Genomic DNA, 16,034 nt, shown 5'->3' on the forward strand with positions numbered 1-16,034 from the left:
TATATTCCATTGCTTTCAGCAATGTACCTGAACAACGGTTGAGAGGATAAACATCAGACTGTTTGTTTTGTTTGGAGTTTTCTGACATTTTAAGTCTGCTTGAAACAGTGATAAAATCCCCATAACAATAAGGCTTTTGACTTTTCTTCCTTCTCCGGCTTGATTGCCTTTTAACAGCTGCCTGCTTTTGGAGAGACTACAGTGAAAAGAAAAGGGCCTGCAGACAGAGCAATTATGGTTTTATTTACCATGCCCGTTCTTACAGCTCTCCCTTTCTCTACTACCCCCTTTACTCTCACCTTTGTAATCACTGATCAGATTAGAGACAAGTTGAGCTCCCTCATGTGATTCATCTTACTCAAAAATTCACTGACAAATAGATATAATGGGAGCCAAACAATTAGGTATAAAAGATAACATGGCACTAAAGGGGCAATTCACACAAATGCAGTCTTTATGCATGAGGGGAAATCCATTCTGGGTTGGTCTTGATTATAGCATAAATCTTCTTTTTTTCCCCATCTTAATTATAGACCTTTGACAGCATAATCAAATCCACCAATAAAATACAAGCTTAATAAAACACGCAGTAAAGGTCACTGTAAAGGTGACAGTGTTATGATTCAGCAGGTCTGGAGCGTGCAAATGAAGACAAATCCAACATTTGCTTTACTTTTACATTCAGGAACAGCCTACAGGATTCACCTTTGAAGTGGAATGAAAAAGCTGTTGCCAGCAACAAACAAAGGGCACATTGTTTGAAGCCAGCAGCTGACATGCAAAGCAGCAGAGCATTCACAGAATGCAAAACATGTTCATACGAACAACGAAACCACAGATCTGTTCATATAAACTGTGTACAGGACTGACACATTTCAAACTCAGTCATCTTTCAACCTTTTGGTTTTTAGTCCACAATGGAAGACCGCAACATGTAAAAGCTCACAGTCCCAAATCATAACCATGTATCACTTTAAATTCCCGTGCGTGGGCCTGTATCATAAAGGAGGAATATTAGGTAGAACTGCTCTTTTGTTGCTTTGTTGTAAGGTAACATTTGATATTTGCAGGACTTTGTTGGCAACCCTCCCAAAAAAACCCCCCATTGTTCATCTAGTTGATACAAACTTACCACAAGGTTAAATGCAATTAGCTTTTATTGCCACCTTTTCTTGATCTATCTTGTCTTATTGCCCTTACTGAGACAACCATGCAAATCAGAAACTGTAATAAACGGAATTCTGTTTATGTCTAAAACTGCATTACAGCCGCAGTGCGCCCCCAAGTGGTGGACTTAGTGTATTAAAGTCTCCAAAATGCATCTGACACTGCAATCAGGAAACAATGCTGTTTATTACAATTTTATATACAAAATAAAACCAATAAACAACAAACCCAGATAGTTTAAATTGGATTTATCACATTCATTTATAAAAAACAAACAAACAACCAAACAAACAAACAAACATGCGAACAGAGCACAAAGCAGATTGTATGTGAAGGGTAAAGCCCACTCACGTTTTTGTTTTGTTTTTTTGCATCAAGTGTCATGCACAGGCATAAACCCCCTCTGTAGGGGACGCAGCCAGCTGAGCTTACAAACTTGTCAGGTGAAATAAGCGACCTTGAATGGGACCAATAAACAAGAACACATAATAACACACAAAGGTTAACCGTTCATAACAACCTGCAACATGTTTAATATATTTTGGATTTGTTGTCCGGTGAGTCTGTTGGCCCATTGTGGGACTCGCAAGCTGTCATGTCAGCATAACTACATACTGACTGATCTAATGTCTGTGCACAAATAGTATAGGTTTAGAAAAAGAAAACAAAAAGAAACAGTTATGGTTAAAGCAACAAAAATTAAATACTTTGGAAGTGAGAAAAGAGTAAACATATTTGTTAATAGCATATAAAACAAAGAAAAATTCAAGCATTGGGGGCTACAACTTAAAATTACAATTCCTCTGTCGACATAGATATGGTGTTGGTCATTTAAGAGAGTAGCACCAGCAAAATTACCTGAATAAACACTTTTGTGTTACAGCACTTGTTAAAATAGCATTTGTGTTTATGTATATTGGATGTAGTGCTGACAAATGAACTGATTAAGCTCTATAAAAAAAGATGATTTATTGGTTTTAAACCACAAACAAGGCACAATCACTCAGCCTGTGGGAATTTCAGCAGGTTCAGATACCATTGACCAAGTTAGCTTTTTCCTCCTTCTGTTTTTCCACAGCTTGGCCCATAGCCTCCAGAAACCTCTCAAGTGTTACTGTTGGTGTCTGCAAGGCAACAAACCATTTTAAAAAGCCCATGTGAATCTTATGTTTGTCAGGAGAACAACAATCAAATACCTACCTTTACAAAGAGTGCATGGGCTATAAATGGTAACTTCCTGAGCGTTCTTCCGCTCAAACCTTTGCTTTTTCTGAAAAGAAAAACAAAAAAACTGAGCATTGGCCTCCGTCTCTTTTCGCTTCCCACACTCAGATTTAAATGCTGCTTATTGGAGTGTGCACTTACATAGCAATGTTCCTCAGATTTAGACTGTGTTCGGACACCTCACTCTTTGCAAAGCCCATAGTCTCGAGCTCAAACATGGTAAACAGCTGCTGCCGGGGGTAGATGATCTGGCACTGTGTACATCCAAGATCACAACTCAGAGACGTGTCGGGAAAAAAAAATTGCATTTCATTTACATAAGCTGAATTTTAAAAGTGCCTCTTATGATTCTTCTGTCAAGAAATCTCTGCAAAAAACCTAAATACAGGAAGAATGTCCTGTGTGAGAAAACTGAGAATTAATGTTAATTTAACAGCTAGTCACTGGCCCGTACAGACCTTTGCACATCTGTAGTCCTTTGCCGCACAGCGATTACAAAGCATATGTAACTTTGGGATGTTTTTAGCTCAAATTTTTAATTTACACTTGGTGGTCTGTTCAGATTGGATCACGTTCACAAAATAAACAAACCGCTCTGGAGTTCCTTTGGAGACCACCTCCTCCAAAGATTCTCGTGGGGTTGTTTTGGTTTGCACCTGAATGCACTTATTTGGATCCAAATATGTCACATTTGACCTCTGACCTTACTTTTACATTTCACATCTTTCAAGTTGACCCCATTTCAAGAGAATGAGCTGCCTAGTTAGATGCGTACTGTAGTAAAATATCATATTATACAACATTATAACAAGCCCAAGTTACAAATCAGTACCGCTTTGCTTTCCTTAAATATGCTTAAATTGTATTTTGCACCGTGACTTTTTTTCTCTGTTTTTTTTTATTGTTCTATCAATATTTTGTTGGAATAAACTGCTATATGGACATTATGTAGCCCTTTTATCAAGAGCAATTTACAGTGTCTTCATTCAGTTACACAAACACTCATACAGAGATTGCAAGGTACAATGCCTGGCACTGGACAGCATGGTGTGCACTGCACCAGATGGCTGCCATACGTATGTAACATTTCAGGAAACTGACATTCGTTTCCTACGAGCAAAGTGCTCTTTTTGGTCAGGTGGTTACTACGCAATATGGTGACATCATAATATCTAATATAGACCTGTATGCCAAGTTTGGTTACCCACTTCGTGACCGTGTAGTTACGATTTTAGACGGAAAAACATTTAAGTCAGATGTGTTTCACTTTAGAAGTGGAAATAAACTGCTGCCAGATTACTGGATTACCTTCATCAGCTCCTCCAGGCAGGAGAGGTAGATGTTGTAAATGCCTTTTTCAGATGGCGGTCCGATGTACTGCTTGATATCAGCTCTGTCTACAAAGGCCAAGTCGATTTTTTCTGTCACATTGGAGGTCGTCAAGATCACTACATTGGAATGTCTGAAATATCAGCCCAATAGCCAACACAGAACAACTTGTTTAAAGTAGCACATAATAAGTAAATAATCCATCCATCTACTTTCTGTCACTCCAAGTTTGGGTCAGTAGCAGTTTTAGCAGAGAAACTCAGACTTCAGTCTCCACAGCCACCCAAAAAGGTTATGTCTCATGGAAATGTTATGTTCCAAGTCAGCCAAGAGACATATTGTCTTCAAGTATGCCCCGGTTCTGCCTCAGAGCCTCCTGTTTAGATGCCCAAACCATATCAGCTGCTCCTTTCAATGTAGAGGTGGAGCAGCTCAGCTCTGGGCTCCTCCTCTGTCTTAAAGGGAGAACCAAGATAACCTACAGAGGAGGCTCATTTCCACCACTTGTCTCTGCAATTTCAATCTTTTGGTCTCTACTGAAAGCTTTTAACCATGTGTTAAGCAACAGCTTCATTTTCACACCGCTCTCTCTCCACCACAACAGACTAGCACAGAGTCAATCTCTAATTTAAAACAAATAAAATCACTAAGAAAGGTTTGCATTCTGACCGTTTGATCTGGTCCAGCTGCGTGAGGACAGAGTTGACCACACGAATGGCATCAGAAGGCTCTGTTCCTGCCTGGCAGGCATTTCTTGCTGCTGTCAAACTCTCCACCTGTTCACAAAAGAGAAACGGTTTCAATCACACTTCAACATAACAAAGTACAACGAGTTGGCAAGAAGTTCTTCTGTCTTAGATAAACATAAAAGACACAGAAGTAAATCAAAATGAAATAAATACACTTCATTTTACCTCATCAATCAGAACAAACACAAGAGCGTCTTTGTCATCAATCAGCTGTTGGATCTTTTGAAACATCTTTGTGACCAGCTTGCCACTCTGTGAAAAATAGGCATAATTAGCTACAGGAGACAATACAAGTAACAAAAACATAAAAAAAAAATAAAAAAAAAGACCCAGGTGTACCTCTGAGAACCACTTTGAGAACAAACTGTGGCTGTTTATCTCAACAAATTGGCCATATAAATACCTGCAGGGGAGAAAAAGAAGGTGTATTTGGAAAAGTGCTGGTGTAGTCATAGCTGGAGCGGTTTCACTAGAATGAGGACGATCTTACCGACTTGACAGTCTGATTGACAGTTTCTGGGCGAGAGCTTTGCACAGTGATGTTTTCCCTGTGCCTGGAGGTCCTGAATGTGGGCAAACAAAGAGAGGCAGTCATTATTTTTTGTTCCAGTGTAATAACAATCACTGTAGAAATTCCCTTCTTAAATATTTACCATGAAGCAGAACAACACGATTCCATGAAATCAGGTTGCTGTCAACGTTTTTGTCTGAGAAATAAATTGTTGTTGTGACATAATCCAGGAGCTAGAGAAAAAGGGAAATAAGGTAAAGTTAAGAAGCATTAGGTTACACATCAGGTGATTTGATCATTTTTTCTAATTCCTAAACAGCTGTAATTTATTTTACCTGAGTTTTGACTCCAGTTTCATAAACCAGACTTTCCCAAATCCCGTGAAATTCAGCTGTTAAAAAGAAAAAACAAAGCAATTTAACATATATAATAGAACAGAAAATGCTTATGAGCTACAAGAAAAAAAATATCATCCTCAGTAGCACAACATGCTCACCAAGCTTTACACCCACAGATCTCGAATGCTAAACCAAGATTATTTTATTTTTATCCCATAAAAAGAAGAAATAAAAAGCAGATGCTCCACCAGCAACATGGCAGCAGGATCTTGAGGCCTGTTTGACAGAAACATGTAGCCTGTACATTTGTAACAAGATGTAAAATACTGATACATTGGCAAAGTAGGTTTTGGTCATGCTGGATTCAAACACACAAAGGAAATCCCAATTTTGATACTAGTAAAAAGTAAAGAAATGTTTAAATAAGCGCTAGATTTTCGCACTTCTTTCTGCTGTATAATACTCATTCCTACTCTTAATATGATCCATAAACATTTCAGCACAGACCTTGTACAATGAAGATACAAAAATGTCATTTAAAAAGATTTTGGTTAAAATACGTCAGTTTGTAACTCAATGCAGGAAGATTGCAGGGTCACATGGATCCGATATCTTCTCCCCCTACTTTTTTAAAGCTGCGTTGGAGACGTATCGTGACCATCAATCATTGCTCTCCAGTCCTTTACTCCCTGTTAAATGAGATGTTTTTTCTGAGAACCTCCTGATGATAGATGTTGCTGGAACATACCCAAACGACCATTTCCATCCTACATACATCCTATATTATACTATTATCCTCCACTATACGCAGATGGCGTCACATTGATTGTCCAAATATCTAATAAAAAAACAAGATGGTCCACAGAACAATGAAAAGAAGATCCAGCATCTGGTGATACAGTGCTCTAAAAACAACCTTGACCTTAATGTTAAAGAGACCAAAGAAATGATGTCTATATTGCTGAGGACTTGATTTGGTCTCTTTATCTCCCGTCTGATAAAGAAGGCCCAGTGTGAAAGGGCCCATTTGTCACAAAACAAGTTTCTCCACTTCTCCAGCTTCACCACTGTACAAATATTATAGCATTATTTTCCATGTTCCCATCTTACAGTTTGGTACAGCAACTCTGCCTTGGCTGACGAAAGGGCACTGCAGAGGAAAGTCACAGCAGCTGAGCGTACTGTTAGCAATCAGCTACCTGTCATCAAAGATATCTACCAAAAAACACTGCCACCAAGTGTTTTTGAAATGCCACCAAGGCTCATTTTTTCCTTTCTCCACCCCAGGACAGTAAATCTCTCGTGTCTCTATAACAATATGTTCCAAAGTCCTTTATGAATGACTTATTAAATGCATAGTCATACACTGTTTTGCACACAATCACTAGACCAGAAACTGTCACACACTGCCAACAACAACTGCAACCTACCTATAAGAGACAATTTATTGCACTGGTTTTGCTTTAATGACAGTAAAGCGAATTAAACTGAACGCAGTGTTACCTGCAGGCAGCAACCAGTGGTTTGCTGCTGAAAGCTCCTCATCCTCCTCCAAAGTGAGCATGCTAGGTCCATCTTCGCTCAGTGTGAAGATGTGAAAAGAGACACAGCAGTTCTTCAAATTAAGGGGCTGAAAGGGAGAATAAAAATTAAGTATAAAGCTTTAAAAATACAATGATACTGCAGAGCTTTCATCCCCAAAACAAACTGAAATAACAGACCTGGGTAACTATTTCTTCTAGATCAGCTATAACCACAGATGCCACATGCTTCTGAAGGAAGTCATCGTCAAACTCTCTCCATGCGTAGTTTCCAAACACCATGCTGTGACAGTTCAGTAAACTCTGAACATGTATTTTCACCTCAGACCGTTTAGCTGTGCTGAAATATGAAAGACAAATCACAAATCACAAGAAGGCATGCGTGTATATATCTAGTTTCTGGCTGGTACTATGACAATACCATTGTTGATTTGTTTTAAACAAACGTTATCGTCAGACATAACTTGAAACATATTTAAATCTTTGGTGAAAAAAAGGAGTGAAAAAAAGGAGTTCAAAGGGTCAAAGTAAACCAAAGGAGGCATTTTAGCTCTTCATGTCCTTTATCACCTGTGTATGGGTTTGACCTAATAATAACTTCACTGTTTACACTAGGATTAAACTACCCACCTGTCAGATTTAACGTGAACTTCCACATGGATTTGTGGTATGAGGTTTCCGGTCTCCATCCTGTCATCCTCCATTGCCGAAGAACTGTGAACACCAGAGGAATAACTGCGGCTTTAACAACAGCAAGTCTCAGAGGGCTTCTGTATTTTATTAAGTACTGAACCAAAACCCATCACTACATCGCGTTAGCAAGCTAGCTAACCCGGGTAAGGCTGTAAACGTGAGCTAGCTAACCCAGCTGCCTCATATGAACAAAACAACCTGCTGAGGTGACAAAACAAAACCCAAACCTTAAAACATTAACGTCGTCAAACTGGTTAGTCTTATCAATCAAACATCTGGTGTATTTTTACTATCAACCGTGTGCTGCCGATATTTATGAGTCGAATTCCGCGCGTTTTGTTTAAACCGGAAATACAACAGTAGTTTTTGTAGCGTCACATGATCTGCCCACCGTCTCTTTTGTTGCTAAGATCGTAACTCGTCACAGCTAGGCTAACGCTAGCGACCAGTGTTAATTTGAATAAATTTACGACTTTCATCATTTGAACAGAAACATGGGGAAAAAACATAAGAAGCATAAACCGGAATGGAGAACAGTTGACGGTACATTAGAGCACATTTTATTTGAACACCGAGCGCTCATTGCAGCGTCGCTTTTGTTCTAGCTAGCATTATGTTAGCTAGCATTAAAGCTGACAGTTTAGTTTATGTATAGTAGCTCCATTCATTCATTCATCTACTGGTGGAATTATGTATAGCTAAAATCTCGCATTAATCACTTTGCTGCATTACGTTGTATACTATTTTGTTCTTATTGTTGTTTGTTTTACGTTATAAATTATTATAAAACACTTCTAAAAATTACAAACTGTATTTGGATTGTAAGTAGAAAAAAATACATAAACAACATAAAAATACATACATACATAAAAAATAAACAACAAAGAGATTATTATGCCTTTTATTTTATATAAACCAGAGAGCTTATTATGCCTTTTTTATATAATAACCAGTTTGGCGTGTAAAGTCTTTCGTTTTTTAAAGACAATCTGCATGTTAATGTCAACTTCTTTCATACTGCCCTTCTACTCTGTCACTGCTATTGCCTGACACAATACCTTTACCAATTCTTCGTTTTGGTTGTAGACTATGAGGACAAAGCTCTTGAGAAGCCTTTGAAGCTTGTGCTCAAAGTTGGAGGAAGCGAAGTGACTGAACTCTCTGGGTCCGGCCATGACTCCAGCTACTACGATGACAGATCAGACCACGAGCGAGAACGTCACAAAGAAAAGAAGAAAAAGAAGAAGAAAAAGTCTGAAAAGGATAAAGACAAATATGTAGATGATGAGGAGAGAAGGCGAAGAAAGGTTAGGTAGCTGAATTTCGTTCTTCTGCGTGACTAATGCACCATTTACTACTTTAAGTTGTTTGTTTTTTAATTGGCTTTCATTTCATTGGGCTGGCTGTAGCTCAGGAGGTAGAGCAGGTCATCTACTGATCGGAAGGTTGGTGGTTTGACCTTTGGCTGCTCCAGTCTGCATGCCATATACAGTGGGGCAAAAAAGTATTTAGTCAGCCACCGATTGTGCAAGTTCCCCCACTTAAAATGATGACAGAGGTCAGTAATTTGCACCAGAGGTACACTTCAACTGTGAGAGACAGAATGTGAAAAAAAAATCCATGAATTCACATGGTAGGATTTGTAAAGAATTTATTCGTAAATCAGGGTGGAAAATAAGTATTTGGTCACCTCAAACAAGGAAAATCCCTGGCTCTCACAGACCTGTAACGTCTTCTGTAAGAAGCTTTTCTGTCCCCCACTCGTTACCTGTATGAATGGCACCTGTTTGACCTCATCATCTGTATAAAAGACACCTGTCCACAGCCTCAACCAGTCAGACTCCAAACTCTGCCATGGCCAAGACCAAAGAGCTTTCGAAGGACACCAGGAAAAGAATTGTAGACCTGCACCAGACTGGGAAGAGTGAATCTACAATAGGCAAGCAGCTTGGTGTGAAAAAATCAACTGTGGGAGCAATCATCAGAAAATGGAAGACATACAAGACCACTGATAATCTCCCTCGATCTGGGGCTCCACGCAAGATCTCATCCCGTGGGGTCAAAATGATCATGAGAACGGTGAGCAAAGATCCCAGAACCACACGGGGGGACCTGGTGAATGACCTGCAGAGAGCTGGGACCAAAGTAACAAAGGTCACCATCAGTAACACACTACAACGGCAGGGAATCAAATCCCGCAGTGCCAGACGTGTTCCGCTGCTGAAGCCAGTGCATGTCCAGGCCCGTCTGAAGTTTGCCAGAGAGCACATGGATGATACAGCAGAGGATTGGGAGAATGTCATGTGGTCAGATGAAACCAAAGTAGAACTTTTTGGTATAAACTCAACTCGTCGTGTTTGGAGGAAGAAGAATACTGAGTTGCATCCCAAGAACACCATACCTACTGTGAAGCATGGGGGTGGAAACATCATGCTATGGGGCTGTTTTTCTGCCAAGGGGACAGGACGACTGATCCGTGTTAAGGACAGAATGAATGGGGCCAAGTATCGTGAGATTTTGAGCCAAAACCTCCTTCCATCAGTGAGAACTTTGAAGATGAAACGAGGCTGGGTCTTCCAACATGACAATGATCCAAAACACACCGCCCGGGCAACAAAGGAGGGGCTCCGTAAGAAGCATTTGAAAGTCCTGGAGTGGCCTAGCCAGTCTCCAGACCTCAACCCCATAGAAATTTCTGTGGCGGGAGTTGAAAGTCCGTGTTGCTCGGCGACAGCCCCAAAACATCACTGCTCTTGAGAAGATCTGCATGGAGGAATGGGCCAAAATACCAGCTACTGTGTGTGCAAACCTGGTAAAGACCTATAGTAAACGTTTGACCTCTGTTATTGCCAACAAAGGTTATGTTACAAAGTATTGAGTTGTATTTTTGTTATTGACCAAATACTTATTTTCCACCCTGATTTACGAATAAATTCTTTACAAATCCTACCATGTGAATTCATGGATTTTTTTTTCACATTCTGTCTCTCACAGTTGAAGTGTACCTCTGGTGCAAATTACTGACCTCTGTCATCATTTTAAGTGGGGGAACTTGCACAATCGGTGGCTGACTAAATACTTTTTTGCCCCACTGTATCCTTGGGCAAGATACTGATACTAATGCTCTCTGATGCATCCATTGACGTATGAATGTTTTTGATTGGTAGATTGCACTTAAGTGTCAAAGACAGTGCTTGTGTGAATGAGGCTTCTTGTATAAAGCGCTTTGGGTGCTCTGGGAGAGTAGAAAAGTGCTATATAACAATCAGTCCATTTACTATTTACCATTTCACAGGAGGAGAAAAGGAAGAAGAGGGAGCGGGAGCAGAGTGAATCAGAGGCGGCAGCAGTGACTGTTGCTAGTAGTAGTAGTGGTGGTGGTGCTGGACCTGTTGAACCATTCACACTGTCAAAAAGTATTGGATTGGAGGTGATAAAACTTAAATCTTAAGATTGTGACCAATAAATTATTTATGGTTATTTTTGACAAGTTGTTTACATTCTGTGTGTATCTCTACAGCCAGAAGAGAAAAAGAAGAAGAAAGAAAGGTTTGAAATAGAGCCCGAAGGGGAGGAGTTTCACCCCACTGTGAAGGTGGACATAGAACAACCAGGAGACAGGCCAGTCAGAGCGTGCCGGACACAGCAAGGCAAGACTATCTGTCTATAAGAGCATACAATTTTTACAAGCATTTTTTATTTGGGCAAAAATTTACTTGTAAGTTTATGTTTGCCCGATTTAGAGAATGAGTCCACACCACGGCAACAGCTGCTAGAACACTTTCTGAGGCAGCTGCAGAGGTAAGAACAATGTTGTCTGTTTACAGCAAAATCTTCCAAATGCAGGCACCGCAGATGCCTTCATTGCATTTGTTACCCTCAAATGAAAACTGAGAGTCTACACATTATGTCCATGTCCATTATGTAACTATAACTAGAAAATGTTTCGGTAAACAGGTAAAAAAACAGAACTTGTGTGAGTGTCCAAATATATGTGGCCCTAACTGTACATATTACGATGAACGCAGTCCACAGTAGTTCTGTTTCCTTTTTTATACCAGTAGGTTAAAAATGTCAGTTTTGCATGTGACTTTTCCCACAGTCCACTTGGCAGATTAGCATGAGCTTAGATAAACACATATATTCTCTTAGAGAGGGAGGTTCGCATTACTTTCCTGCTAATAATGCTCCAAAAATAGAGCATTTTGCATTTGCTGTTCTGTCGTGGAACACCAGCATGCTACATTTTGAACATGGCCAATAAATATTGCTCCTTTGACATGCTTTCAAACATTAACCTAGCAGATAATGAATTATTATTCTTTTGAAGAACTGAGGGGAAGCCCTGTTTGTTTATCACAGATTACAAAATGTGGCATGTGAATAAGGCTACATTATGAAATTCTTTGTTTGATAAAAGCACAGCAAGATCCATTAATAATGACCATTTTGACCTGAAAGATAACATTCTTGATCAGATCAGAACACTGGGCACGTGTAAACAAGTCTAAAAGCTGGTGCTTTCAGTAACATTGATGGTGTGTCTCTCATCTTTCCAGGAAAGATCCCCATGGGTTCTTTGCATCTCCAGTAACAGATGCAATCGCTCCTGGTTACTCAATGATCATCAAACATCCTATGGACTTCAGCACCATGAAAGACAAGAATAGAAAAAATGACTATAAAACAGTAACAGAATTTAAGGTGAGGGTGCCTTTAGCATCTAATTGTGAATTAGATTTTCTTCCCAGCTTAAAGATGTTGGGCATTAAACCTGTAGCCTTCATAGTTGAACGAACACTTTTTGTTCCTCAGGCTGATTTTAAACTGATGTGTGACAATGCCATGGTATACAACCGACCAGAGACTGTCTACTACAAGGCTGCAAAGAAATTGCTTCACACAGGATTCAAGATGATGAGCAAGGTAACACGGTCAAGCAAACCAAAGGCAAAAACACTTTATTCATTTGTTATAACAACAGTGTATGATTGTTGTTGATGTGTACATTATATTGTTGTTTTATAAAGATAAAACAGCACAGCAACAGAGATCACAAAGGAAGTTATTAGCAGTCAAATCATGTTTCATACACAGTGTGTTCCACAGTTATGGAATATATTCAAAGTGCTGTTATTTTTAGTAGCATAGTTGTACGACTCTCACATACAAATAAAACTGATTTGGGTGTTGCAATCCAACGAATCACTCCGAAGATATACCATTAATTTAAACAATATTCAATCGACTCTAAATGTTGTTAACTAATGCTACTAGTAATGCAAACCTTGATGTTCTAAACCTAAAACTTGAGGATATACGTTTTTGCTTTGGTTAAAATATACTGTCACATGTTTATGGAATCAGTACAAATGCTTTACTACCAATATCATTGTTTATTATTGCTTTTCCATAAAAGTGGAATTTATGTAATGAATGTAAATATTGTGTCTTTTTTTTTTCTTTCTACTCGTTGTCCAGGAACGGCTTTTGGCTCTGAAACGCAGCATGTCATTCATGCAGGACATGGATTTTACCCAGCAAGCAGCCATTTTGGGGGATGAAGACCTGACAGCTGACATTCCTCCTCCAGAGACAATCCACATTCCAATGGAATCTCCAAGGAAGCCCAGGAAACAGCCAGCCAAGGACATGAAGGAAGTCATCAGGTATTCCCTGAACAGTGTCTACATTTGATGTCACCTTTACTTTTTTTGCAAACGCGTTCAGACTAACATATTCAGAGAAGCCAGTGGAGAAGTGCTTGACACCGGATGCATTGTGAATCTTGTCACACAACACCTCGCCTGTATACTGATACTGTGTAACATTTCTGCCGTCTCAGTTACCTGTATGAACCAGAGGGAAACGCATGCAGTTTGACTGACAGCACAGCAGAGGAGCATGTTCTGGCACTGGTTGAACATTCTGCAGATGAAGCTCACGACCGCATCAACAGATACATGCCAAACTCCAAGGTTTTACACTTTGAACACTTTTTATACAATCCAGTTGTATCCAATGTTTACACAAGTTATAGCTCTTTTTTATTATTAGAGCTGACAGCTTTTAAAGCGTTTAATTTACTCAGTGTTTTGCTTTTTCAGATGGGGTATTTGCGTAAGGAGTCTGACAGTTCTCTTTTGTATACTGTTGTAAATCAACTCGATCCTGATGCAGAAGGTTTGCTATCACTACACGGTCTTTTATATATCTACTAAAACCTTTTTACTTCTGCTATATCATTATAATATGTGATATCTCTGTAAGAACCCAGTTTGATTTATTGTTTTGCAGATGAAGAGACCCATAAAGTGGATCTAAGTTCTCTGTCAAATAAGCTTCTTCCTGGGTTAACAACCCTGGGCTTCAAAGATGACAGGAGACACAAAGGTATGTGATAATATACACTTTCATTGATTTACTTAATCTTAATTATTTTAAATAGTTCATGCTTTTTAACAAGTTTCTTTCTGTTTGTATAGTGACCTTTCTTAGCAGTGCCTACAACGTCCAGAGCCTCCAGAAGAACTCTGTCTTTGCAGACTTGTTACCTGATGAGATGGACATGCTCTATTCAGCCTATGGAGATGACACAGGGGTTCAGTGCGCTTTAAGGTAGGCAGTCATTTATTTGATCGCACTGATAAATTATCCAGTTGTGGTAAGTTTTTCATTTTTGATCACCTTTTTTCACCACTTAAGTATACAGGAGTTTGTCAAGGGCTGCAGCGGTGTCACCAAGCATTGGGTTGACGGGCTCCTGGACAAGATGACTGCAGGCGATCACACAAAATCTGTCAATCAGATACGACAGGTATAGTCTCTTTTTTTTTTCTTCTTTTTCATTTTTTGCTTGCTTAAAGAAAAGTTTAGTTCCTCTGCTGCATTTACGAAGCTTCTTTATTTGTAACATTTCAGAAGAGAAATATAATGCTGAAACCTGACGAAACCAAGTCGAACATCTGTGACATGCAGGTACGCTGTGGCTCATGAAAGGAGATACTATAATATGTTTTGATTATTGTTTTTCTTGTTTCAACTGAAATGATTGACTAATTCAAGCTGGATATTTTCTGTTCAGATGGCAGACGGAGCTGGTCTGGGAGAGGGGAGTTCGGTGCTGGATTTCATGTCAATGAAGACTTATCCAGATATGTCTCTGGATATCACCATGCTTAACTCATTAGGTGATTGTTCTCTATCAACATGCTGTATATACGTTCATATTTCTATATCAGTAATTCAGATACAATGACATTTAGATAAGAGAAGCCAGGTAAACGTGATGTTACCATAGGGGTAGGTAAATATTTGGAGTTGCTGGAATAAAGGGCATTATTTCCATGTAAACATGTTTACTATTTTTCAGCACATGTGGCAGCCACATCTCCTTCATTGGCATAGAACAGAAATGCTGAATTTGCTGTTTCACTTTCTTTTCCACTGAATGTGTACTCAAAGTTTAAAGGAGCTTTCTGTGGGAAAAATCTATAATGTTCTACTTAACAAAATTCAGCTGAATTGTGCAAGTTTTAGTTTAGTTAGCCCTTATTAAGGTCGCATGAAGTGCCCTTTAATTCCCGATAATGAAGCCATATTTATTTTTTTTATATCAGGCAAAACGGTGAAAAAAGAGCCAGGTAATGAGGAGGGCCAACAGCCTTTTGATGATGCTGATAAACTCCTGCAGGAGTTCCAAGAAGCGCAGGTGGACAGAGTTGGCTCCAGACCCTCATCCAACCTGTCCTCACTCTCTAATGCCTCCGAGAGGGACCAGCACCACTTGGGTATCTCCAGCAAATGCCTTCTTTTCCCTTTATTTTAATGATTATATGAAATGAGCTATTAGTGCCAGCAATACAACATAAGAACCATTTTTTCGTGCATCTATAGGGAGCCCATCTCATCTGGGTGTTGGAGACCAGTCTGAAATGGTTCATGATCCCTATGAGTTCCTGCAGTCTCCAGAGCCAGAGAACACGGCCAACGGCTGACCACACACTGCCGCACTGTTATCCTGTTGCTAACCACTCTGGCTACTCTGTTATGGACTGTTGAATTGCAGTGAAGAAAGCAGGAGCCTCAGACCTTTGTTAAAGACTGAACATAAGTGTACAGACTAGTGTGATTGTGTGTTTTTGTATGAGTTGCAGCACTTGAAAAATAAATGTTTGTGCCTGTGTTTGTGAATGTGTGCACTCAGTTATCGGACACAAATCTATTACTTATTCTGATTATATACAGTGTTGTTAAAAAGCATTTGCCCTCTTCTTGAGTCCTCTTTTTTGCATGTAAATGCAAAATGCAGTTTTTAAATGCTGATTTCATTTATTAAGGTAAAGAGCAGAATTCATGGTTGCAACAATTAGTCGTCCAGCCCCAGACGATAATAGTATCACCACTATGGACTGTATGTATTTTTGTGAAATTCGATGTTTTACTGCAGATGTAACAGGAATCAAACCTTCCATAAAGTTCT

General features: G+C 39.4%; 2 protein-coding genes across 3 annotated transcripts; one reads left to right on the forward strand and one right to left on the reverse strand.

Moving 5' to 3' along the window:
* Positions 1–1,409: 1,409 nt before the first annotated feature.
* trip13 (thyroid hormone receptor interactor 13) lies at positions 1,410–7,924 on the reverse strand. Its single transcript, XM_085176207.1, has 14 exons — positions 7,780–7,924; positions 7,490–7,573; positions 7,040–7,199; positions 6,822–6,948; positions 5,316–5,371; positions 5,123–5,213; positions 4,960–5,032; positions 4,809–4,872; positions 4,635–4,721; positions 4,390–4,496; positions 3,700–3,853; positions 2,533–2,645; positions 2,368–2,437; positions 1,410–2,291 (listed from the first exon to the last, which is right to left on the reverse strand). The coding sequence occupies exons 2-14, from the start codon at positions 7,561–7,563 to the stop codon at positions 2,196–2,198; spliced, it is 1,272 nt and encodes a 423-aa protein (XP_085032333.1). The 5' UTR covers positions 7,564–7,573; positions 7,780–7,924; the 3' UTR covers positions 1,410–2,195.
* A 5-nt stretch (positions 7,925–7,929) lies between these two features.
* brd9 (bromodomain containing 9) lies at positions 7,930–15,735 on the forward strand. Of its 2 annotated transcripts, XM_085176203.1 has the most exons (17): positions 7,930–8,095; positions 8,639–8,859; positions 10,848–10,982; positions 11,073–11,202; positions 11,296–11,353; positions 12,112–12,256; positions 12,368–12,478; positions 13,034–13,221; positions 13,398–13,530; positions 13,660–13,735; positions 13,850–13,945; positions 14,038–14,170; positions 14,258–14,369; positions 14,474–14,530; positions 14,637–14,742; positions 15,172–15,342; positions 15,449–15,735. In XM_085176203.1, exons 1-17 carry the CDS (start codon positions 8,047–8,049, stop codon positions 15,547–15,549), a joined length of 2,022 nt encoding a protein of 673 aa, XP_085032329.1. In that variant the 5' UTR covers positions 7,930–8,046; the 3' UTR covers positions 15,550–15,735. The 2 variants fall into 2 exon arrangements, with proteins under 2 accessions (XP_085032329.1, XP_085032328.1); XM_085176202.1 differs by having other exon boundaries at positions 13,398–13,735.
* Positions 15,736–16,034: the final 299 nt, after the last annotated feature.

This window comes from Neolamprologus multifasciatus, chromosome 11 (genome assembly GCF_963576455.1).
Source record: "Neolamprologus multifasciatus chromosome 11, fNeoMul1.2, whole genome shotgun sequence".
Taxonomy (NCBI): Eukaryota; Metazoa; Chordata; class Actinopteri; order Cichliformes; family Cichlidae; genus Neolamprologus; species Neolamprologus multifasciatus.

Coding starts and splice junctions, on each gene's coding strand:
- brd9 (XM_085176202.1), top strand. CDS start 8,047: ATGGGGAAAAAACATAAGAAGCATAAACCGGAATGGAGAACAGTTGAC. Junction 12,257..12,367: donor AAACAGTAACAGAATTTAAG/GTGAGGGTGCCT, acceptor TTTGTTCCTCAG/GCTGATTTTAAACTGATGTG. Junction 14,370..14,473: donor CTGTCAATCAGATACGACAG/GTATAGTCTCTT, acceptor GTAACATTTCAG/AAGAGAAATATAATGCTGAA.
- trip13 (XM_085176207.1), bottom strand. CDS start 7,563: ATGGAGGATGACAGGATGGAGACCGGAAACCTCATACCACAAATCCAT. Junction 5,214..5,315: donor AAACTGGAGTCAAAACTCAG/GTAAAATAAATT, acceptor CTTTTTCTCTAG/CTCCTGGATTATGTCACAAC. Junction 3,854..4,389: donor CAGCTGGACCAGATCAAACG/GTCAGAATGCAA, acceptor CTGATATTTCAG/ACATTCCAATGTAGTGATCT.